The sequence below is a fragment of the Manihot esculenta genome, chromosome 9 (genome assembly GCF_001659605.2).
Source record: "Manihot esculenta cultivar AM560-2 chromosome 9, M.esculenta_v8, whole genome shotgun sequence".
NCBI classification, from domain to species: Eukaryota; Viridiplantae; Streptophyta; class Magnoliopsida; order Malpighiales; family Euphorbiaceae; genus Manihot; species Manihot esculenta.
Genome location: NC_035169.2, coordinates 25,553,122 through 25,576,163, shown reverse-complemented (window position 1 = coordinate 25,576,163; position 23,042 = coordinate 25,553,122). Strand labels below are relative to the sequence as shown.

The 23,042-nt window shown below is 33.1% G+C and overlaps 2 protein-coding genes and 1 long non-coding RNA gene across 8 annotated transcripts; 1 reads left to right on the top strand and 2 right to left on the bottom strand.

The window, feature by feature from the left end:
- The first annotated feature begins 7,181 nt into the window (after positions 1-7,181).
- On the top strand, positions 7,182-13,450 carry LOC110623110. Of its 6 annotated transcripts, none has more exons than XM_021768002.2 (5): positions 7,182-7,623; positions 8,862-8,950; positions 9,144-11,138; positions 11,859-12,045; positions 12,478-13,450. In XM_021768002.2, exons 1-5 carry the CDS (start codon positions 7,545-7,547, stop codon positions 13,083-13,085), a joined length of 2,958 nt encoding a protein of 985 aa, XP_021623694.1. In that variant the 5' UTR covers positions 7,182-7,544; the 3' UTR covers positions 13,086-13,450. The 6 variants fall into 6 exon arrangements, with proteins under 6 accessions (XP_021623694.1, XP_021623698.1, XP_021623697.1 ...); XM_021768006.2 differs by having other exon boundaries at positions 8,848-8,950; XM_021768003.2 differs by lacking the exon at positions 7,182-7,623 and adding an exon at positions 7,683-8,569 and having other exon boundaries at positions 8,848-8,950.
- Positions 13,451-14,776: 1,326 nt separating this feature from the next.
- LOC110623114 (protein SODIUM POTASSIUM ROOT DEFECTIVE 2) lies at positions 14,777-16,162 on the bottom strand. The gene is made up of 3 exons (XM_021768013.2): positions 15,314-16,162; positions 15,150-15,225; positions 14,777-15,007 (listed from the first exon to the last, which is right to left on the bottom strand). The coding sequence occupies exons 1-3, from the start codon at positions 15,974-15,976 to the stop codon at positions 14,853-14,855; spliced, it is 894 nt and encodes a 297-aa protein (XP_021623705.1). The 5' UTR covers positions 15,977-16,162; the 3' UTR covers positions 14,777-14,852.
- A 3,189-nt stretch (positions 16,163-19,351) lies between these two features.
- LOC122724700 lies at positions 19,352-21,280 on the bottom strand. Its single transcript, XR_006352147.1, has 3 exons — positions 20,897-21,280; positions 19,691-19,969; positions 19,352-19,579 (listed from the first exon to the last, which is right to left on the bottom strand). It is a non-coding gene; the product is annotated as an uncharacterized LOC122724700 (long non-coding RNA).
- Positions 21,281-23,042: the final 1,762 nt, after the last annotated feature.

Genomic DNA, 23,042 nt, shown 5'->3' with positions numbered 1-23,042 from the left:
ATGATTTTGAAAAACTTATTAATTAGTCTCTCAAATTTTTAAAATGTTTACTAATTAGTTTTTTTGTATCAAATGATAATATGTATATTTTATAGTTTTAATTATTCTAAAACACTTAGATATTAAGTTTGATTTTATTTAAAATAGATTGATTTGTTTAAATTTTAATATCTTGATAGGTTGAATAAAAATTAAAGAATAATCAGAAAAAAATCCAATTTGAATTCTATATTCTGAAATCAAAAGAATTGTGAGCGTAACTAAGTTCACAGAATGATAAGAGGTAGAGTTATACTTGAACCTTAACTTCCAAATATGTACTATGTTATAGATTACATTATGAGCATAACATATTTGACGAGATGAATCAGAGTCTAGTTTCAACTCCGAGAAATAAATAGATAACTCTAATATGCTAAGACATATCAAGACTCATTTTGATTTTGGCTATTAGTATTTGTATTGAGTTAGGACTCTTAGTGCTATATAAAGAGGATATTCTGATGTGCAGAGGCCTGTCATATCTCATCTCTCATTCTAAATTAGCTTTAGGAAGCTGAAAGCACTCTTTTTATTGTGTTGTTTCAACCATGAACATGTGACTAAGTTGTTCTTTCAGTTAAAAAATAATTAAAGTAATTCAATTGGTTGTAAGATTTATGTGATTCTATTGTTTTCTTAATTATTCTTGATATTTATATTGTTCATGTGTCTATTACTTATTATTATTATTATGTTGGTTGTTGCGTTAAGGCGTCATTGCTCAATTGATAGAATAATATGCTACTATTCAGATTAATTAAATCCGTAATTATTTAATTAAACTGAAATAAGCAGTGAATTAAGTTGTATAAAGCTTTTCTAAATAACATTATAATTTAATTTAAATGAATCGAGCGTCTCACATTTATTAGTTAGAATCAAATCTTTCTAATTCTTAATGTTGTAATTGAGTTAAACTTTAGGAGTGTCTCCTACGATTATCCAAAAATTAGAATAAGCTAACAGGCGTCTCTTAACTAGTTTAAAAACTAAGAAAATATTTGATATCCGAAGCGTTTTCGATATTTATAACTGATTTATCAATAATTAATTTGAAATTATTTTATATTTATAATCAACCAATAAAATTAAAATTAATATTATTCCTTTGACTGAATATCTCTTATCTTGATCCTTTCTCTTAAATTCAATCGCTTATTACTTTGAATTAATTTAATTTATTTTCACTTCTTTACATTCAAAACCTCTTTCCATTTTATTTTATTTTATTTTTATTTATTTGTTCATTCAATAGAATTAATTTACGTACCAGTTTTTGTGAAATCGATTATACTTATCATTATCACAAGTTTTGCTTTAAGCAATAACGCCCATTATCAAGGTATTTTAAATTTTTTTTTATAATACTTAATAACTAAAACTAACGAAAAGACTAATTAATAGACTTTTTAAAATATCAAAGATATTTTAATATATTTTTTAAAATTGATAGACTAATTAGTGAGTTTGTCAAGTAGTATTTTTTTTAAAAAAATTTTGATATGTATAATTTTAAATAAATTTAATATAACATTATGAATTAACTAATAATTTTTTATAGGGAAACTTATAATTTGTTATTTGTATTAATTTATGCAAGTAAGCCACTCAATTTATTTCTAATAAAAACTATATTTAAAACTTTCTAAATAAAATTCTAATAATCATGTACTGAACTATTAATTCTATATAGATTAAAATTTCAAACAATCATCCCCACTAAGTCAAATATAATAACTTTTTATAATTTTTGCAAAAGTTAAAATTTTTTTCTTTATACTATATTATAATCGTAATTGTTAATATTATCTCTTAATTCAATTTGCGATCCTCCAATCAAAATATTTTCTTCAAGGGTGTAGAAATCTCTCTCTCAAGCTTTGCCCCCTTCTTTGATTACAATGATATCTCAAATAACTCTCGTAACTCTATTTTGAATAAAAAATCTATAAGCACAAAAATCTAACTCATCGAAAGAATCTAACTCATCTTAAATTTAAAAATATATCTTATTTTATCAAATATTTTAATAGGAGTAACATGTAATTTGATTTTCATTCTACTAATACCTTCTACTTTTATCTTACTCTCATCAGTTCATTTGATCTCCTTTATTTTCTTTAATTGCATCGTATCATTCTTTTTTCAAACAAACATAAAAAAGGCAAGCAAAATCTATTGTCCATTCATGTAACGGTCAGCTGCCTGTTTGCGGAATTGCGACAGCTGATCATCCCACATCGGAATATTATAAGAAATTGGAATTGTATATAATAGCTAGCACAGAATTATTAAATAACTTGGGTTAACCATTTTGAGCTAACTGGAAAGTAGGCCCAAAAGTTATTTGGGCCAGTTCGGACCCGGCTGTTTCAATTGGTATCAGAGCCACCCTGGGTTAGAAAAATTGTGCGGAGTTAGTGGGTCTGCGAGGAAAGGGCTATCCGTGAGAGATGAGACAAGGTGGAGCCGCCCGAGGTACTAGCAAACCACAATACCCAAGGGTCCGGTCCTGTTAGCAATTGTAGTGGATTCAGTTGCGACGAGAACGTCGCAAAATTTAGCGGAACTGAGTGTAACGGTTAGCTGTCTACTTGCGGAATTGCGATAGCCGATCATCCCACATCAGAAGATTATAAGAAATTGAAATTGTATCTACTAAATAACTTGGGTTAACCATTTTGGATCAAGTGAAAAGTGGCTCAAAAGTTATTTGGGCCAGTTCGGACCCGACTGTTTCAATTCATATTCTAATAAATCCTTTACATTTTCTTTATTATCATTCACATTAAGTATATCATATTTGTCATCCTCTAACTGCTATGACAATAGTCTTCTTTTTCACGACTTTTTTAATTATTAAATTTTATAAAATCTTCTTTCATCTTTCTGTAGATGTATTGAATATAATCCATTTCATAACAATAACAACATTCTTTATCAATGGAGTTGATACCGAATTTACTTCGATTTATTTTATGTTAATTTACTCAGAAAGTATAAGAAGGAGAGATCAGAGTTTAAGACTATCGTTCACAAAAAATGAAAGACGCTAACTACTGAATTAGATAAAGAACCTCTGATTTTTATGAAAGCAAAACTAAATAATTAAATGCATATTAATTCAATTCATTCAAACATTCTCGTGAATTCATATTTATATCATAAATTTTTAATTTTAAATAATTAAATCAAATTTAAATTAATTTTAACCAAAATATAATATTTACCACCTTTCATCCTATTTAATATTTTTATTATTTTTTAAATTATTTTATAAAATAATCCAAACTTTTTTATAGATTGACATTTATATTTCAATCCTTTTAGTTCATTAGACAAAATAATTCAAATATTTTCAAAATTCACATTTATCTATCAATTTTTATAGTTGAGAATATAGTTAAAACACCCATAAAATCAACATGAATTATAAAAAGATTTGAATGATGATGATCGCTGGATTTCTTCATCCCGGTATAAAGGCCAGGCCCATGAAAACAGTCCATGATCCGAAGGCTTCAATATTCCCCTCGAGAGCCAGGTCCAGCCCGCTCAGTCACAGGGCCGGACTCCGCCTAGACTCCTCAATCAAACCGGCCCAAACCTCTCGGCCCAGTAATCAGGCCCTCACCAGGCTCAACTTCAGCCCTACCATTCAACCCAGCCCGGAAAGGGGAAAATGACCAAGATGCCCCGCTGGTAGGTCCTTCCGCATGCGTATCAGAGGAGAATCATACGTATCAGAGGAGAATTAATGGCCGTTACGCATGGAGCAGGCGCCTGACACATCCGTACATACGGAGCTAGGCGACAGAAGACAGCTAGCATTGTGGCAGAGAGACAGATATATATATCACGGTAGAGGCCACGCAGGGGGGGCTCTCTTCTTCTTTTTCTTTCTCCTTCCTGGACACCATTTTTTATTCATTCTGTAACCCTTGCCTAAATATATTACTCTGAGCCATAAAATCTGACTTAAGCGTCGGAGGGCCTCTGCCGGGGCACCCCCGGTAGGCCCCTGACCATTCTTTCTTATTTTACAGATCCTTTCACCAGGTAGAACATGGAGAGACCCATCAGGGAGCCCAACAAGAAAGGACCCAGAAGAAAACCAGATCTATCATGGACCAGGAAGAGGAAAATATTTATCAAATTTTTCCACCAGCCATCAACTTCTTGAGTACTAAATCTTCCTTTACCACGATGATTAGCTCTACTGTGCAGGCCCTGAGTGGGCCTTCTGGGGGTTGTTGTTCCACTTACTATTATTGATTCAAGATTCCTATCTCCAACAAAAAAAAAAAAAAACAAGACCTCAATTAGGCACAAAGCCAGTTGAGATGACGAAGCGACAGTAAGGCCACTGCGCCCGAATCTTGTGCAAAACCTCAAGGAGGAACAAAAAACAGCCGGCGGGGCCCCGAGGTCACCCTGGAACGGCCGGTGAGGATCTTAAAAGACCTCCCAGAGCATGAAGACCGGGATCCCCTAGAACTCCCTGGAAAACAAAACAAAAAACAGCCGGCGGGGCCCCGAGGTCACCCCGGAACGGCCGGTGAGGATCTTAAAAGACCTCCCGGAGCATGAAGACCGGGATCCCCTAGAACTCCCGGGAAAACAAAGCAAAAATCAGCCGGCGGGGCCCCGAGGTCACCCCGGAATAAAAACGGCCGGTGAGGATCTTAAAAGACCTCCCGGAGCATGAAGACCGGGATCCCCTAGAACTCCCGGGAAAACAAAGAAGACCGGGATCCCCTAGAACTCCCGGGAAAACAAAATAAAAACGGCCGGCGAGGATCCTAAAAGACCTCCCGGAGAATGAAGACCAGGGTCCCCAAGATCTCCTGGCAAAGGAAGACCTCAATAAGGTCTTGACAAAGGAAGACCTCAATAAGGTCTTGACAAATGAAGACCTCACTGAGGTCCTGGCAAAAGAAGACCTCAAAAAGGTCTTGACAAATGAAGACCTCACTCAGGGGCAATCATAAGAGGCACCGACCTCGGGAATTGACCGCTCACACTAAACCAACTCAGCTGGCCTAGAGAAAGGTCCAGGCAACAAAGAGCCCGTAAAACGCTCGAGAGAAGACAACCCATAAATACTCAGGGGCAAAAAACATACACGAGAGTCCAACGCTCAGACAAAAATAATAAAAAGGCAAGAAAGGGATACTTTCGACAAGAGCAGTTCTCAGACCGCACGGTCTTGAATAGAGTTTAAAGATTTATCCCCTCACCAGTCATGGAATAACTGCTGAGGAGATAAAGGGGCAATTGATGATCGCTGGATTTCTTCACCCCGGTATAAAGGCCAGGCCCATGAAAACAGTCCATGATCCGAAGGCTTCAATATTCCCCTCGAGAGCCAGGTCCAGCCCGCTCAGTCACAGGGCCGGACTCCGCCTAGACTCCTCAATCAAACCGGCCCAAACCTCTCAGCCCAGTAATCAGGCCCTCACCAAGCTCAACTTCAGCCCTACCATTCAACCCAGCCCGGAAAGGGGAAAATGACCAAGATGCCCCGCTGGTAGGTCCTTCCGCATGCGTATCAGAGGAGAATCATACGTATCAGAGGAGAATTAATGGCCGTTACGCATGGAGCAGGCGCCTGACACATCCGTACATACGAAGCTAGGCGACAGAAGACAGCTAGCATTGTGGCAGAGAGACATATATATATATCACGGTAGAGGCCACGCAGGGGGGCTCTCTTCTTCTTCTTCTTTCTCCTTCCTGGATACCATTTTTTATTCTTTCTGTAACCCTTGCCTAAATATATTACTCTGAGCCATAAAATCTGACTTGAGCGTCGGAGGGCCTCTGCCAGGGCACCCCCGGTAGGCCCCTGACCATTCTTTCTTATTTTACAGATCCTTTCACCAGGTAGAACATGGAGAGACCCATCAGGGAGCCCAACAAGAAAGGACCCAGAAGAAAATCAGATCTATCATGGACCAGAAAGAGAAAAATATTTATCAAATGATTTTATTTAATATACCAAAAAGGTTTGAGGTACAAATGAGAATGTATCAATTTTAAAATTTAATCAAAATTATTTTAAATTTATAGTTAAAATTATAATAAATTTTAAATATTTAATTTAATTATTTAAAATTAAAAATTAAAATATAAATGTGAATCGATGAAAAAATTTAATTTTTTTAATTAATAAAATTTGAATTTTAAAACTTAAAAGGCTAGTTTGTCAAATTAGTTAAAATTTAAGGATTAAAATATAAATTTTAATAAAATAAAATTTTACCGCATAAATTATCGAGCCTAAATGCGACCTACCATCAAAAGGAGAAAGCAGGATTTGACGTGGCGATCCGTCCATCAACACGTGTAACAAAAGTCACTGTCGATTTGCCATTACCCACTTGCCCGCGCTGACGCTGAGTTCCTATTTAGTCTATTGTTTTTTGAACGTTCAAAAACTAAGCCTATGTTTGGGAAGATAAAAATAGGGAGGGAACGACCTCTCACAGGAAAATAAAAAAAAATTTAAGTTTCCCCTATTGTTTAGCTATGGAAAATAAATTTATTTGTTCATTTAAATGAAAATAAGTTTATTATTCTTAATTTACTTTTATACCCTCAAAAGACTTTTTTCTTTTAAAATAGAGATTAAATCGAAAGAATAAAACTTAAAATCTTTTAAATTTATTCAAATATTTTTATTATCAAATTAAGTTTACGAGTTTAATTTGTGAGGAATTTAAATGTCAATAATTATAAAATAAATTATAAAACATATATTATAATTAAAATAATAATATTTATTAAAAAAACAACGTAGCAATATATATATTTTTTATAATTTTTATATATATTATAAAATATAATTAAATTTATATTAAAGGATAAACAAAATTGTATCCCTTTTATATTTTCTATTTAATTTAAAAAAGAATACGATGAACGTGAAATTATTTTTTAAATTATTCACATCATTGAAGGAAAAAATATTAATTTACATTAAAATATTTTATATTATTGTTGAATTTTCTGTTTAAAAATATTTTTAAATATATCAAATTAAGAAATCAATTAATTGTTACCCTTTTTTATAAAAAAAAAATGTGTCTTTTTTTCCTCTTTAAGAAACAGGATGAGCCTCGAATTAAAACAGCACATCCAAACAGAGTATAAAGCTCTCTTTCTCTCTGCCATTTTTACGCTTCTAACGGATCTCTCTCTCACTCTCCTCGTTTTGGTGTCCGTCTTTAACTCCTTTTAACTTTCTTACTCTAGAAAGTTTCGCTCAATCTGCAGCCTAAGATCTGGAAACAGAATGCTAGTGAGCGTAAATGTTTTCCTTCTTCTTTGTTTGAAATAAGCTGAAATTTTAGAGTTCTTAGGCCCATGGTTTTCTCGGATCCTTCTCCTCTGTTTCTTTCCTGCTTCTTTCCAGGATTTCCGATCTAGATTTCTTAAAGATTACGTGTTCTTTCTGTTTTTCTTTAAACAATTCCAACACCCATTTTTAATGAGTAAAAATGGCGACATTTCGGCTTAAGAAGCCAAATATTGCGGCCTTCAATGATGATTTCAGCTCCAGCCGTAGGCTCACAGAAGGTAATTCCTCTCTCTATTTTTTTTGTTTTCATAATTTTCCTTGTTTGGTTTCCTAGAAAATGTGGGAAATTGATAGAAGAATGTTTTATATTATTATTTTTTCTTTAGTAATTTAACATTTGCTGGATTGCTGTAGCTCGAGGTATAGTGTAATTTCACTGGATTTCAAGTCATTAAGTTTAAAAGCTTTTTTTCTTTCATTTTCTTGGCATCCACATGTACTTTCTTCTCTCCATTTCGTCGCGCTCTAACGGGAATAATTCAAATGAACTACTCTTCCTGTAAAGTAGTCACTACTTGAGCCACAGAAGACGCTTTTTTCGCAACAGCTACATAAACATTCTCCATGGGGCCTTCTTATCTCTTTTTGACATATAAACCTTCGAATCGTCGGGATTCTTCCTAGTTTAACGAAAGCGAAGCTAATTACCTGAAATTATCAACGATTTTTGGTGTCAGATGGCAAAAAATTCCAAAGTTTTTTTTCTTCTTTGGACTTCCTTGGCAATCTTGGAAGGATTTAACTTTTATTTTATTTCTCTATTTATCTATTCGTTAATTACGCTTTGTAGAGGTCAATAACGAGGAGAAGTTTTGGCTTTGCTTTTGCTTTAGTTAAAGTAGGTTTTGAATTGCTTTATGACTTTTTCTTTAGTGGTTTTGGCATGATTTTGTTTGTATCCTTTGTTTTTATTTTATGAAATCATTATTACAAATTATGGGGCTGGAATAAAGTTTAATAGCAAATTTTCATCGCTGTTCTCTTTCATTTGTAGTGTGCTCCTTCATTTCCTATGTAGGGACTTCTGAAAATGAAATTTTCTTTAGGTCTTCTGTTGGTGTTTCACTAAATAAGAAAAAGGCGTTTCTGGCCCCTTTTAAGTTCTGACGGCTCTCCGTTGATTTAAACTATGACGATTCCTACATTTTCCCCCTTGTATCATTTGTAAGAATACACTAATGTAATTTACTTATTACTCTGATGTAAGAATACTGATAAGATCCATGAATATTCATCATGTGTTTTACATTTGCCAAAGATAAAATAAAAGAAGGAAAAGCTCTTGGGGGAGGGGGAGGGTGGAGGGTGGTGTTTGATCTTTGTGAGGTCTTCATTTTTCATGGCCTGGATTAGTGAGCTTTATTTCCTTTTTCTAAAAAGATTTTATGTGGATCTCCTGCATTTTGCTTTAACTTGAAACGAACATTCTAATGTTGTGCTAGGGATTCATTTCCAGGAAACGGGCAGGTTCATAAACAGAGAAGCTTTTCAAAACTGGCCTCTGATTCTAATTCCCAAAATAGTGATACTCCTGGCGAACACTTGGTGCGCTGATCTACTTGTTTTTGTTCTTCGATCATAGATTTTGTAAATTGCTTTCACTGCATAATATCAATCGACGAGCAATCCTTCTAACTTATGCATAGTGTATTTTCATCTTAATCCTTTCTCTTTGTTGTATCTGCTTACTTGTCTATTGACAATCCTGATTGCCATCAAAATCATTTGGATCTTGTAGTTCACGTGTGAATTGGAGAGGAGATCTTCAAAACAAGCATCTGGAACACCCATAAAGAAGTTATTAGCTGAAGAGATGTCAAGAGAAACTGAATCAAAGAAAAGGTCTCCGAGTGTTATTGCTCGATTGATGGGCTTTGATGGACTGCCACCTCAGCATCTGTCTCATAAACAACATAAAAGGTCATCAGAGAACTATTCACAGAGGACAGCACCGACAGAGAGGTCCCAAAGAAGTAGCACATCATGTAGCCGTAGCTCATCTAGAAAAGGCTCAAAGGAGGAGCAAGAATTCAAAGATGTATATGAAGTTTTAGACACATCAAAAAGAGAGAACAGTTACTCAATGGAGGGGACTGGAAGCTCAAAGCTAACTGAAGCTGAGATGGCATTCATTAAGCAGAAGTTCATGGATGTCACACGTCTTTCAAGTGATGAAAAACTTCATGATTTGAAGGAATTTCATGATGCAATAGATGATCTGGATTCCAACAAAGGTCTTCTCCTGAAATTTCTTGAGCAGCCAGATTCATTGTTTACAAAGCATCTGCATGATCTGCAAGCTGACCTTCCCCAGTCCCATTGTCGTCACATATCAGGTGTGAAGTCTACACATGCTCGAGAGTATGACAGTGGCCTCGGATGCAAAATAGAGAGAAAAATTCCATGGAAGAATCATAGAAAGCACCAAAATGATCCTATTAGTCACTCTTGCGGTAAACAAGCCACTGGTGATCCACTCAAGTCATCGAAACTTCAAATAGAAGGGAAAGATGGACCTTCTATTCTTCCTACACGGATTGTTGTGCTGAAACCAAACTTTGGTAAACTGCAGAATGCAACCAGAAGTGTTTCATCACCCCGATCTTCTCATGATTTTCTTTCAGATAGTAAGAGGCATACTGAAATTCCTAATATCAAGAATAGGGAGACAGAGTTATGTGGAAATAAAAAATTTCCTGATGATGAAGCATTACTGAGATATAAGTCTAGAGAATCTAGAGCAATTGCAAAGGAGATCACCAGGCAAATGAAAAATAGTCTCGGAACTGGTTCTGTAAAGTTCTCAACCTCAGGATTTAGAGGATATGCTGGGGATGAGAGTTCATCAAACAGGTCTGACAATGAAGCAGCAACAGAATCAGATGTGCCGACAGTGATTTCTAGAAATTCCATTGGTTTGAGCAATCGGTACAGGTCTTCACCCCCCTGCTCTCCTGAATCATCTGTGAGCAGGGAAGCCAAGAATAGACTCTCTGAGAGGTGGAAGATGACTCGCGGTCACAGGTATGCAGATATGGAAGTGTTTGGTCGGAGTGGCACACTAGGTGAAATGCTTGCTTTGCCTGATAAGGAAGGGAGGCCAGCTAATGTGGATGCCATGATTTTGGGACGAGGATTTATTGACAATTTTGGTGGCAATGATGAACTGGCAGGATGTGTTGAACCTTTGGGTATTAGCAGTAGGGATGGCTGGAAAGATGAATGCATTAAAAATCTTTCTAGATCAAGATCTCTTCCTGCTTCATGTACTACTATTGGTAGTCCAAGAACAGGTTTGCGCTGTGAAAGTCATTGGAAGGACAGGCATATATTACCAAAAGAATTAATGCAGCAGGAAAGCATTGAGGCAGTGAAAGGAAAGCCTAATAAAAGAGAAAGTTCATCTTCTAGGAGTTCAAGATCTCGTATTAAGAGATCTCATTTCTCCGAGTACACTTCCGCCGATCATAGTGACACTTCACCAGAAATTAATTTCAGCCGCAAGCTAGTGCAGAGCAGTGTCACATATGATGATCCAGTTAAACCATACCATTTGGTTTCCGAGATAACATCTTTGATTGTCACAGATGTTAGTTTCCTTCCTGAGAATGTCTTGGATGTTGCAACTAAGAATGTGGCCATGCCTTCTAAACCTACTGACTCAGAATTACCAGCTTATGTTTTGGTAGAAGGTTATGCTTCTTCTAGTGACACAGGGGCTTTAACTTTGCAGGTTTGACTTTATCTTTTCTAAATGATCCTTATTCTTGTTATCATATTATGAGTGCGCTACATATTGTGATCAACGCCCTAGTACTTATTCTCTTTTGTAATAGTTTTATATATGCAGTCCTGAAGATTGGTCAGTCTGATGTATGTGCCGTTTAACTGGCAATGTTTCATCAGTTCTATTACTGAAAACTTTTCTTCCCATTTTTATGTGCATCAAATTGATTTGCAATCTTAATTCTATTTTCTTCATATTTCTTGGGACAGTGAATAACCTCATATTCCTTTTCTTCCACTTGTTTCTTCAAGATTGCAATCTTAATTTTCTGTCATCAGAAAGAGTTTTTTATTTTCTCCTTCAATTTGGTCTTACCGACAGTCTGCTTAAGGACATCCTTTGGTTTCTTCTATTAAATTTATGGATTTACCTTTGAGATATATAACCATTTTGTGCACCATAATCATTTTTGTTAGAATTCATTTATGATCAAGTGCATGTGCACCACATATAGAATACTTTTATTTATTTTGCACTGCTATGTCATCATAACTGGCACATTATGACATTTTTGTGAACAGAGTAAAGTTCTAGGTACCATTTTGTCAAAAGTTGGATCATAGATCCCTAATGGTCAAAAGTACGAAACTTCAAGATATTTTTTATACTTCCCATTTAATTATATTTTTGAGATGTTTTAAGCTCAAATCTTTCTTGGTGTTTCAGGAACCATTAGATGGGCCACCTGATGAAGGTTCAGCCTCTGTGCAGCACTCAGGAGCGGAACTACAATCTCCTACAAGCTCTAAGGAGGCTGAACAGCCCAGCCCTGTTTCAGTTCTTGAAACTCCTTTTCCAGACGATCTATCTTCAAGTTCTGAATGCTTTGAGAGTCTCAGTGCTGACCTACATGGTAATCTGGAAAACTTTTCATTTCTAATTTTTTAATATGTGACTGGGTTTCTCTTGCAATGTGGATATTTTGTAGCTAGATTTCTAGCTGTAAAATTTTCTTTCAGAATGTAATTACTAAAAATTGGATATCTAATGGTTGAGAATGATATTTGTTCCCCTGGAGCAAGTAATATTTTGGAGTAATAAATAAAGAATGGGACAAAATAATGTAATATTTTGGAGCAATAAAGAATGGCTTCACCGATGTACATTAGCTGGTGCATCATTTAATAAGGGCGAGGCATATGCAACTGAAACTGAGATGAATATGCATTTGAATTGGAGGGAACAGAATAACTCATTTTTATTTCCTGTGCAAAATATCAGTTAACTTTTACAATTTTATTTTATTTTTTTTTTGTATTTCAATATTAATTTTTTCGTGCCATAGGACTTTGGATGCAGCTTCAGCTACTCAAGTTGGAGTCAGAAGCATATGCGGAAGGCTCCATGCTCATCTCAAGCGATGAAGACATTGAGGATGTCTCTGTTAGATTTTCAGAAGAGAAAGGAATAGTTGAAGCGAGCAGGGAATATTCCTACGTAATTGATGTACTGCTAGAATCGGGTATTAACGATGCCAACCCTGATACTTTCATGGCATCATGGCACTCTCCAGATTGCCCTGTGAATCCCCTGGTATTTGAAGAACTGGAGAAGAAGCATTGCAACCTCACTTCTTGGCCAAGGTCTGAAAGGAAACTGCTATTCGACCGCTTAAATTCATCTCTCCTCATGATTAACCAACAATTTGCGGATCCATACCCGTGGGTGAGGCCTGCAACTGCAGTCATTCCCTGGTGGATTAAACATGGACTTGGAGATGGCATCCACAAATTGCTGGAAAGCCAAGAGAAGAAGGCAAATAACAATACAGTGGAGAAGGTACTGGTAACGGACTCGCAGTGGCTGGATTTGAGAGGTGACATTGATGTAGTTGGTAGGGAAATTGAGAGACTGATGATAGAAGACCTAGTAAAAGAAATAGTAGCAGTGTAGACATTCTGCATACAAGGTCCTTCTGGTTTAGGGAGCTACAGAGTATACGAAAAATGAACTCATGGAATTTTCATTTTGATTAGAGATGGCGAAATATACAATAGCCCTTGAGCCAAAAACAACTGACGGATGAAAGTACTACTCTTAAGGAAGAATCAGCACAAAATCTTTTAAGTTTTTTTTTGGATTTGTCTGCAAGCAAATGGTGATGATCCGACTCCTACACTGTTTGTCATGCTGGTATTTCACAGGGGTGATGAGTAAGTACGTATATAACCATAATACTATACATTAGAAAAAATTTCCAAGAATTTATGATTTTTGCCCCTTTATATACTATTTTCATTAGCAGGTTTCAAAAGCAATTTCTAAATGCCTATGCTTTCTTGTTTGCATTTTCGCTGCAAATCTTAAGGTGGTAAGATAATGTAAAAGTCACCTTCTCTTATAGGTTTCTGCCAAGTCTCAGTAATTTCAGATATAAAAGGAACTTTTGGATTAATCACTCTGGGATAGATGTTTTCGTTGGTTAATCCAATATTAACCATTTCGGCTCCTAAATTCATTTTTTATATTTGAAAATTTTTAAAAAATTTAATTCAATTGATTTTTTTAAATATTTTTTACTTAAATTAAAGAACAGTTTTTTTCAAATTTAAAATTTTTTTATTTTTAAAAGAAATTAAATTTTGTATTATTTGTAAAAGTTTATTTGAGATTTTTTTTTATTACAAAATGGTATGAGGGATTATAAATCAAAGTGGGTTTCAAATTTGAAGGCAAAGGCGAATTCATAGCTAAATACTAGAAAAGGGTGCAAGATGAGGAAACACCAGCAAGAGCAGCTTGAGCATAAAATAAATTGGTCTCTACTGAGCCATCTAAATTAATTCTTCCATTAAATAAGTTTAATTTAAGGTTTTTAGATTAAAATTAAATAACTTGTTTGAAAACTTTTTAGAAGCATGAATTTAGATTTTAAGTAGATTTAAAATTAAAGAACTTAAATCTAAAATAATAGTCCTTTATTATTTTAAATTCAAATTCAACCTATTAACAATTTCATCTTCACCTTTATTTTAAATTTTAAATCACAATCTATTAACTAAATATTATAAAAATGTGAACAATATTTCTAAAGGTGAAATTTTAAATTCAAAAACGTAATTAACCAATTGCATGATGTCAGAATCAACGGAACAAAACCATAGGGAAGGGAAATAATCTGATGTATATGTTTATTAATGTACGTGGACCCAGCTCTTATGAATTTCTTAAAATATAAGAATGAATTTATTAATAATGAAAATATTTAGAGGTTGTATTATAATTTTTTTTTAAATATAATAAAAAATTAAATGAAAAAATTATATTATAAATAATAGAAAAAAAAGAATACTTTAATAATTTTTTTTAAATATAAAAATGATCTTATTAATAATAATAATATCTAAAAATTAAATTATAAATTTCTAAAATTTAATATAATTTCACATAAACTTATTTCACAATAAAATCAGTAATATTTTTTTATTTTAATTATTGATCAATAGTTAAGACTCTAATTATAATATCTTCCTAACAGGAACTTATTGAATAAAATTTTAATAGCAATAATTTTTTATTTTATTTTAAAATATTAATTTTATTTAGCCTAGAATTTAAATATATATATATATATAAAAGAGGGATTGGAAATACACTAAATTAAGCATAAAACTAAAATTTAATTATTCTGGCATAATAATTAGAAGAAAAAAAAAAGGTTTACTTATTGAGAAGTGAATTATTAGAAAGTGGAGCAGATGTCCAAAATTGAGCGCTCTTCACTTTGGAAACACTAGCCAACACGCCTAATGGCGTCACGTCTCCTACAATTGTCACCTTCTTTGCTGCAAAATCTATGCTGTACGATCTCACCCCTGTTTCATCCATCAATTATACCATTACCCCCAAAAATTAAATAAATAAAAATTAACAAATTCTCTTTTTCTAACTACTTTAGTCTTTTTGATAAATTTATTTTTTTAAAAATATTATTAAATTAAAGCTGATTTTCAGTACCTTCCATTCTAGAGAGATGTTTCCTCACTTTTCCTTCGCAGCCTCTGCAGTGCAGTGACACTCTCAATACTACAACCTGCAGCATCAACCAAATTCATATCTTTCAAATTTATTCATATTGAAGATCTTCCACCAGCAGAAGATCTCTAAGAGAGAAAACAAACCTGGTTTGATGGCCTCTCTGAGTTGGAAGTTGAATGAGCTTTTGAAGAATTTGATTCTGATTCTTGTGGCTTCGAATTATTATGGGGTTCAGCAGGAACCAATGCCAAGACTGGATCATAATCTGATAACCCATCAACAAAATCCTTCTCGCTCAAAAGATATCTTGAAGATCCAGGAGGGGTTATAAAATCCTCACGCTTAGCCCAGCTCTTGTTAACAAAATCTTCTTTAACCACACTAATAGCAGAAGAAGAAGAAGCAGACGAATGCATCTCACCATTATTATCACCAGCCGCCTTAGCAGAGTTCCTCTTGTCTTTTCGCTCGTTTGGCTTTCTAGAGCTTTTTCTCTTGGTTTGATCATTATTTATCTTGTTGGTAGCTGCTGCTGCTGCAGGGTTTTTTTTGGTGTTGTGGAGAAGATGGTAAGGTTGGGGATTGATGGGCGGTTGTTGAGAAGTACAGGGAGCTAGTGAGAGAGATCTGGGGTTTCTTCTTTGGTCTCTGATTATGGGATTGTGGCGGTCAATGGCTCGGCCGCCGAGTGGCGTGGTGGGCGGCAAGGAAGACAATGAAGAGGAAGAGGAAGAAGAGGGCTGATCCATGCTCATGCATATGGCTGTTGAAGCTTGAGAAGCACAGAAGATATCTATTCTTTTCATCTTTAGATGATGATAAGAGAAGAATCAGCTAGTGGAGAGAGAATCTGCACACCTGTGAGAGAGAGAGAGCGCTTCTCAAATAAGGCTTGGTTGTTTCTACTTTTTTACGCTCGAACTAATTGGATACTGGAAGAGAGATTGCAGAATTTTATCAGAATAAGTAAAGTGGGAAGAATCCAGTGCGGAAATTTCCACAATCCTCTCTTTTATATATCTAATTATAAATATATAATCGGTGAAGATCGAACTTGAAATTTCATCTATACTACTCAATTTTAAAAATTTTGACCCTAAGATATTGTATTTATAATTTAGTTATTATGATTTATGTGATGAATTTTTATTTTTATTTTTATTTTTATTTTTAATTTCCAGACATTGACTTCAAAAAAAAAAGAACACTAAAAGATGACCTTTATGAGATGCAACCACCTTTTGCAGTAGTTTTTATTGAATGAAAATGATATGATATATAATAACAAGTCCTCTCTGTCTTTTCTTTTTCCTCCATTTTTCAAGTATGAATGAAGCTCAAAAAGAGAACAACCATTTAGTTTTATATATATTAATGTGAATTCTTTAAAAAAATTTTAGTTAACCATAACGTTATTTAATAGTTGATTTTTTTTTTTATATAAAGTCTCTGCTATACAAGAATCACTAAGGAAGGCTATGAGCTGTCATAATGAAATAGAGTTACGTAACAAAAATCTAATGAGGAGGTAATATGGTCACACTCGAAAAAAGAAAGACTTGGACATCTTAAACAACCGGTTCTTCGTCAAGACTAGCTCATCCTAAGATAGGTCAAGTCTCATTATAAAGTTACCGTTATCATGCAAAATTGTATTAATAACATTTAATGAGACATTTTTGATGTTATGTGTTCTTCGGTGACAAGAAAAGTTGGGGTTGCTTTCTTCAAAAAGATTAAAAAGCATTCATCAAAGGCCACAAGGCTATCCGAACGTTGAATCCACTAAATAAGCCACTAAATAAGGCAATAAGGCCATCCGAGTGTTGGATCCACTAAAAACGGCCACAAGGTCATCTGGGCATGGGACCCACTAAACAAGGCCACAAGGCCATTTAGGCATGGGATCCACTAAATAAGGTCATAAGACCATTCGAGCGTTGGACCCACTAAACAAGGCCACAAGGCCATTCGGGCATTGGACTCACTAAACATTGCCACAAGACCATTTAGGTGTTAGTTCTACTTCACAAGAGGTTTTTAAGGCATTTCATGCTAGGTCGACCAACTGGGTGTTAATTCCGCTTCATAAGAAGTTATCAAGGCATTCGTACCAGGCCCCAAGGCGGGTTTCGCCAGGACAAGAAGATCTGGCATTTATCCCACAATAAGACACTCATACCAAGCCGCAAGGTGAGCATAACTATCGGATGTTAATTTCATATAAATTTCCAAGGCATTTGAGGTCTAAACCACAAGAGGGGTGTTTGTAATCAGGTATTAGTCTCAAGATGACAACACATACACAAACACTCTAATGCTACACAAGAATCATCCAAAGAAAACCATGAGCTGTCATCACAAAATAAGGCCACATGGCAAGGATTTGACGAGTGGGTAACACAGTTCCACCTAAGAAAAGGAAGACATGGATACTTTAAATATTCGGTTCTTCATCAAGGCTCACTCATGGATAGGTCAAGTCTCGGTACAAAATTACCGTTATCAGGAGCAATTTACTATATCTCCGTTACGCATGTAATCGTGGGATCACTAACCTATTAGTTGGAGAAATCTCTTATCAAGCAGTCGGCCACATCATTGCTGTATTATCAGGAAATATTATATTTATTCCATCTTCTTACAGTATAAAAGGAGAACGATCACAGAGATAAAAGTATACAATTCCCTTACGCGACTACTCTTACACAACTACTCTCAAGTTCTATATTAGCGCTATTATTCAATTTACTAATTTGAACGTCGGAATGACTGCAGTAGATACCCACCACCTCACGTTCTCTTTCTTACAAGCTAATCATAACTCAACTCTGTTTTCTATATGCATCAACTCTATTTTTCTCTTCACATTTTTTCTAAAAGTCATATCACCCTTTAATTTTATCTTCAACATATCTATGCCCTTAATTCTTAAATTACAAAAAATAATTTAATTTCTATAAATACACATAATATTTACTCGCTTCCACATTAAAAAAAATAAGTTATTTTAATTTTTTTATATGTAAATATAATATTATCAGTAAAAAAATAAATATATTCCTAAATTATATAGCAAAATAAAAAATATTAAATTTAATTTTAAATATCATTAAAAGGTTAAATACATTTAAATAAAATAAAATAAATTACACACTTTTAAATCTTGATAAATCCGCCTTATTTATCATTCTAAGGGTAAATTTCAGCATTTCACGAAATAGAGAAAGATCTTGTAGAGGGTAACGTGGGATGCAGAGCCAAAAGAGAGGAAGGTTAGGATTAAAAAAGGGAGGTCACGAGGGATTTGTACATAAAAAATTTGGTAAAGAAAACAATTTCAAGTACTTAGAAGAAAGAGTAAATGAATGCAGCAGCATCAGCACGGCCTGCACATTAAATTTAATAAATACTTCTGTGGAAGTTGTCCCCCCAACTCAATTTCCAGCACAGAAAAATTAGGGTTAGATCTGACAAACCAACGGTAAATTTCTTGACTAAACTTAAACTTCTCCATTTTTATTTGTGTGATACATCTTAGGATTTAATATATTTAATATTTAAATTTGTTATTTTAATAATTTTATGTCATAAATTTAATTTTTATTACACTACAAAAAAACAGGGTATCAGTGACGGATTTTTCCGTCGCTGAAAGTAAAAAATCCGTCGCTGAAACTTTCAGCGACGGATTTGCGACGGACTCAAGTCCGTCGCTTAAAGTCATGTCGCTAATTTTTTCCGACGGATTGCAATTCCGTCGGAAATATTAGCGACGGATTTCCGACGGATTTTAACTCCGTCGGAAAAATTTCCGACGGTTTTCCGACGGAAAATTCAGTCGGAAAAATTTAGCGACGAAAAACTTTTGTCGCTAAATCCGTCGGAAATTCCAATTCATCCGGTGAACATTCCGTCGCTGATCCGTCGGAAATAATTAGCGACGGAAATTTTCCGTCGGAAATCCGTTGGAAATATTAACACAATTTTAAAAAAATTCTCACAAATCCGTCGCTAATATGCTAAAATTCAATCACAAAAAATAGTTCCCTGTTTTTATTTAGATATTCCCTGTATAATCATATAATTTATAATTAAGAATCATATTGAATATAAATCAAATATCATTCATAATAATTATAAGTAATGTTCATAATACTTAACAATATTCAGAATATATAAAATAAATCCATAATATTTAACAATGTTCATAATAATACTTAACAATCGTCATAAAATTTAAAATAAATGAATAATACTTAACAATATTCATAAAACTAAAAACTAATCTATGAATTTGTTGAATCATCTGATAGAGAAGTACAATCTGCAGTTGGATTATTTGTTTCATTCATAGAGAGCTGCTGGCTATGTCCTCTACCTCTAGATGATACTGCTCTTCGAGGCATCTGAAAAAATAATTGTCCATTAGTTTTAATTAACAATAAAGACAAACAATAGAAAAAATAATAATCAAATATTAAGTCTATGAATATATATAAAAATATGATATACTTTACAATGTATCATTCAGAATCATCTTCTAAGTTGACATCATCATCACTATCAATACCATCAACTTCTAAATCGTCATCTGACTCTTCAGTGTCTTCTTCCTCTTCTTCATCCTCTCCCTCTTCCTCTTCCTCTACATCCTCATCTTCATCTTCCACCACTTCAAGTGGTTGTTGCACTTGTTGAAATGTCTCCACCCCAATCTCAAATTCAGAATTAAGAAAGCCATTTTCATCTAGTCGCTCATACATCCATCTACGATCTACCGACATGATAAATATATTCTGAAATATAAACAAATTCAACTTTAATTATATACTAATTTAACAAATCAAACACACTAATCAATTTAACAATACATATCAAAGAAAAGTTGAATAAAGGCACATAAAGTAATCAATTTAACAATACATATATATATTAATAAAATTATATATTATTATTATTATTATTTTGAAATTTATAAAATGACTTATTCTCTTAAAATTAAAAATATATATATATTTTTTAAAAGGTCATTTTTTAAAAGGCAGCAAGCTGCTGTGCAGCAGCAGCTGCTGCACAGCAACTGCTGCTGCACAGCAGCTGCTGTGCAGCAGCTGCTGCTGCACACAGCAGCACAGCAGCTGCTGCTGCACAGCAGCTGCTGTGTGCAGCAGCAGCTGCTGCAGCACAGCAGCTGCTGCACAGCAGCTGCTGCAGCACAGCAGCAGCAGCAAGCTGCTGCGCAGCAGCTTGCCTTGCTTGTGCAGCAGCAAGCTGCTGTGCTGCACAGCAGCAGCAGCAAGCTGCTGCGCAGCAGCTTGCCTTGCTTGTGCAGCAGCAAGCTGCTGCCTTGCTTGTGCAGCAGCTAGCTTGCTGCTGCACAAGCAAGGCAGCAGCAAGCTTGCTGCTGCACAAGCTATATTTCATAATTCCACATTTTTTTTTTTATAACTAATAAATTTATTTTCACATTATTTTTAACATATTATAATATATATTTCATAATTTATAAAAATTAGTAACATAATAATCATGTAATCTCAAAACCCCAAATAAATAAATAAATAATATAAAAACAAACAATTAAGCAATAAACCCATCAAACTCAATGGCTAAGTAATCACCTAATATTTTTCAAAATTATTATTTTAATAATTAATATAAAATTAAAAATTAGTATAACAAGCATACATTAGGATCAACCAATCATTCCTTCAATAACTTACATGGAGTGGCGACGATTGGCAGTTGCAACGGCGGTGAGTGGCAACGGTGGTGGCGGCAGCGGTGGCAGCTCCAGCAATGGCGGCACAGCCGCGGCAACAGCAACAGCTACAGAGAGGCGCAGCAACGCGCGATAGCCCGGGAACGACAGTGGCGGCGGCGATGGAGGCGGCGACGGCGACGGCGGCAAGAAGAAGGATGGAGCGATAAGGAGAAGAGAGGAGAAGAGAGGAGAGGAAAATGGTGGCTGAAATCAAAAAGAGTCCCGAAAGAGATGGATTAGGTTTTTAAATATTTTTTTGCATTTTCTGACGGATTAGCGACGGAATAAATTCCGTCGCTAATATTTTAAAAATCCGTCGCTAATCCGTCGCAAATCCGTCAGAAATATAAACTTTAGTGTTCGTCGCTGATCCGTCGCTAATTCCGTCGCTAATTTTTTTTTTTCCGACGGAAGTAATTTCCGTCGCTAAATCCGTCACTGATAGCCTGTTTTTTTGTGGTGTTATTTATATACAATTTAAAATTCAAATTTTTGTTAATGATTAATTAATTTAAATAATGAAATTATTATCTGATTTAAAAATTAATTTCAATTATAAAATTACTATCCACTTATAAATTTAGATATATATAAAATTTAAATTTTATTAACTTTCAATTAATTTAAATAGTAAAATTATTATCTACTTAAATTTTAATTATATATTCATAACTAATTACATAAATATAGATTACATAATATATAAAATCTTTAAATGTTAATATTTATTAAATTTAATTAATTATTTTTAATATAATAAGTAATTCAATTCTATTAAATTTCAAATTAATAACATTAAAAACTAAATTCGCTAATATAATATGATAAGTATTACAATAAAAAATTGTTATGAATATTAAATGAATTAATTTTACAATTATTAAATATCATATATTATAAAATTTATTATCTAATAATTATTAAAATATATTTAAATATTAATTAATTATGAAATAAAATTAATTAAATTAAAAAAATTAACAATTTAAATATAATAATACGATATCATGATAATTATTGTAATATTTTTAATTAATATTTAAATTTATTATTTTAATAATCTTATCTCAAAATTTTAATTTAAATATTACTAAAATTACTAATTTTTAATAATTATTCTACATAGTTATCAAATAAAATTAATAAAATTCATAAATAAAAAATTTAAACGTACATTAATTTTAAATAATAAAAATTTAAAATTATTTTAGGTTATACATGAATAATTTATTAATTTAAAATTATTTAAATAATAAAATAATTATTCATTTTAAAATTTAAAATTAATTTTAAATAGTTAAATAATATAAGAGTAAAATTTTTATATATAATATAGATGTATATCCAGTATTTTAACTCCATCTCGAAGGTTTTTTGTTAAAATAATACTTTTTTTTAATTTAATAAAATTAAAATACAGACACTAAATTATTTATTTCTATTAATTTGATATAATCTAATGATGAAATAACATTATATATTTAAAATATTTTAATTATTTTAGAGATAATTAACGAAAAATAGTTAATATAAAGATTAAATTGTTGAATTTTTAAAATAAAAAATATATATTAATTTTAGCATTTTTTAATCAATTTTTAATTAATTTTTAAAAGAAAAAGGAAAAGAAAACTTAATTGATAATTAGCAAAAATGTTTGATATTTTTCTATCTAATTGATTTGAAAAAAAAATTTAGAAAAAAAAAAGACAGTAATGTACAGAAATAAATAGAAAGCAGCGATTAGACATGGACAGAAAGAGATCCAGTTGAAGATGAACAAGAAGAAAGACATGAAAAGATATAAAAGAACAAAAAATTCCAACCAAAAGCAGAATCATTATAGAACATTACTAATCAAAGATTCTCAAGGAACATATGCTGCCAGATAATAAAGATAGGAAAATTACTATTTAATTATTATAATATAAAAAAATTAATAATTAATTTTTTAAAAATATATAAATATATTTTTTTAAAAAATCAATATTTTAATTAGTTAATTTTTTTTATATTATAATAATTAAATAATATTTTTCTTAAAAGATATGGAATTAATGTCCTGTGGATGGATGAGACGCAAAGTCACTTCCTTCCCCTCGATT

Bases quoted from the DNA above. Each gene is read 5' to 3' on its own strand.
- LOC110623114 (XM_021768013.2), bottom strand. From the start codon at position 15,976: ATGAAAAGAATAGATATCTTCTGTGCTTCTCAAGCTTCAACAGCCATA. The intron at 15,226-15,313 runs GTTTGTTTTCTC...TTGATGCTGCAG, and splicing joins CAGAGAGGCCATCAAACCAG to GTTGTAGTATTGAGAGTGTC. The intron at 15,008-15,149 runs GTACTGAAAATC...TGGATGAAACAG, and splicing joins ACATCTCTCTAGAATGGAAG to GGGTGAGATCGTACAGCATA.
- LOC110623110 (XM_021768002.2), top strand. From the start codon at position 7,545: ATGGCGACATTTCGGCTTAAGAAGCCAAATATTGCGGCCTTCAATGAT. The intron at 8,951-9,143 runs GTGCGCTGATCT...TGGATCTTGTAG, and splicing joins ATACTCCTGGCGAACACTTG to TTCACGTGTGAATTGGAGAG. The intron at 11,139-11,858 runs GTTTGACTTTAT...TTGGTGTTTCAG, and splicing joins CAGGGGCTTTAACTTTGCAG to GAACCATTAGATGGGCCACC.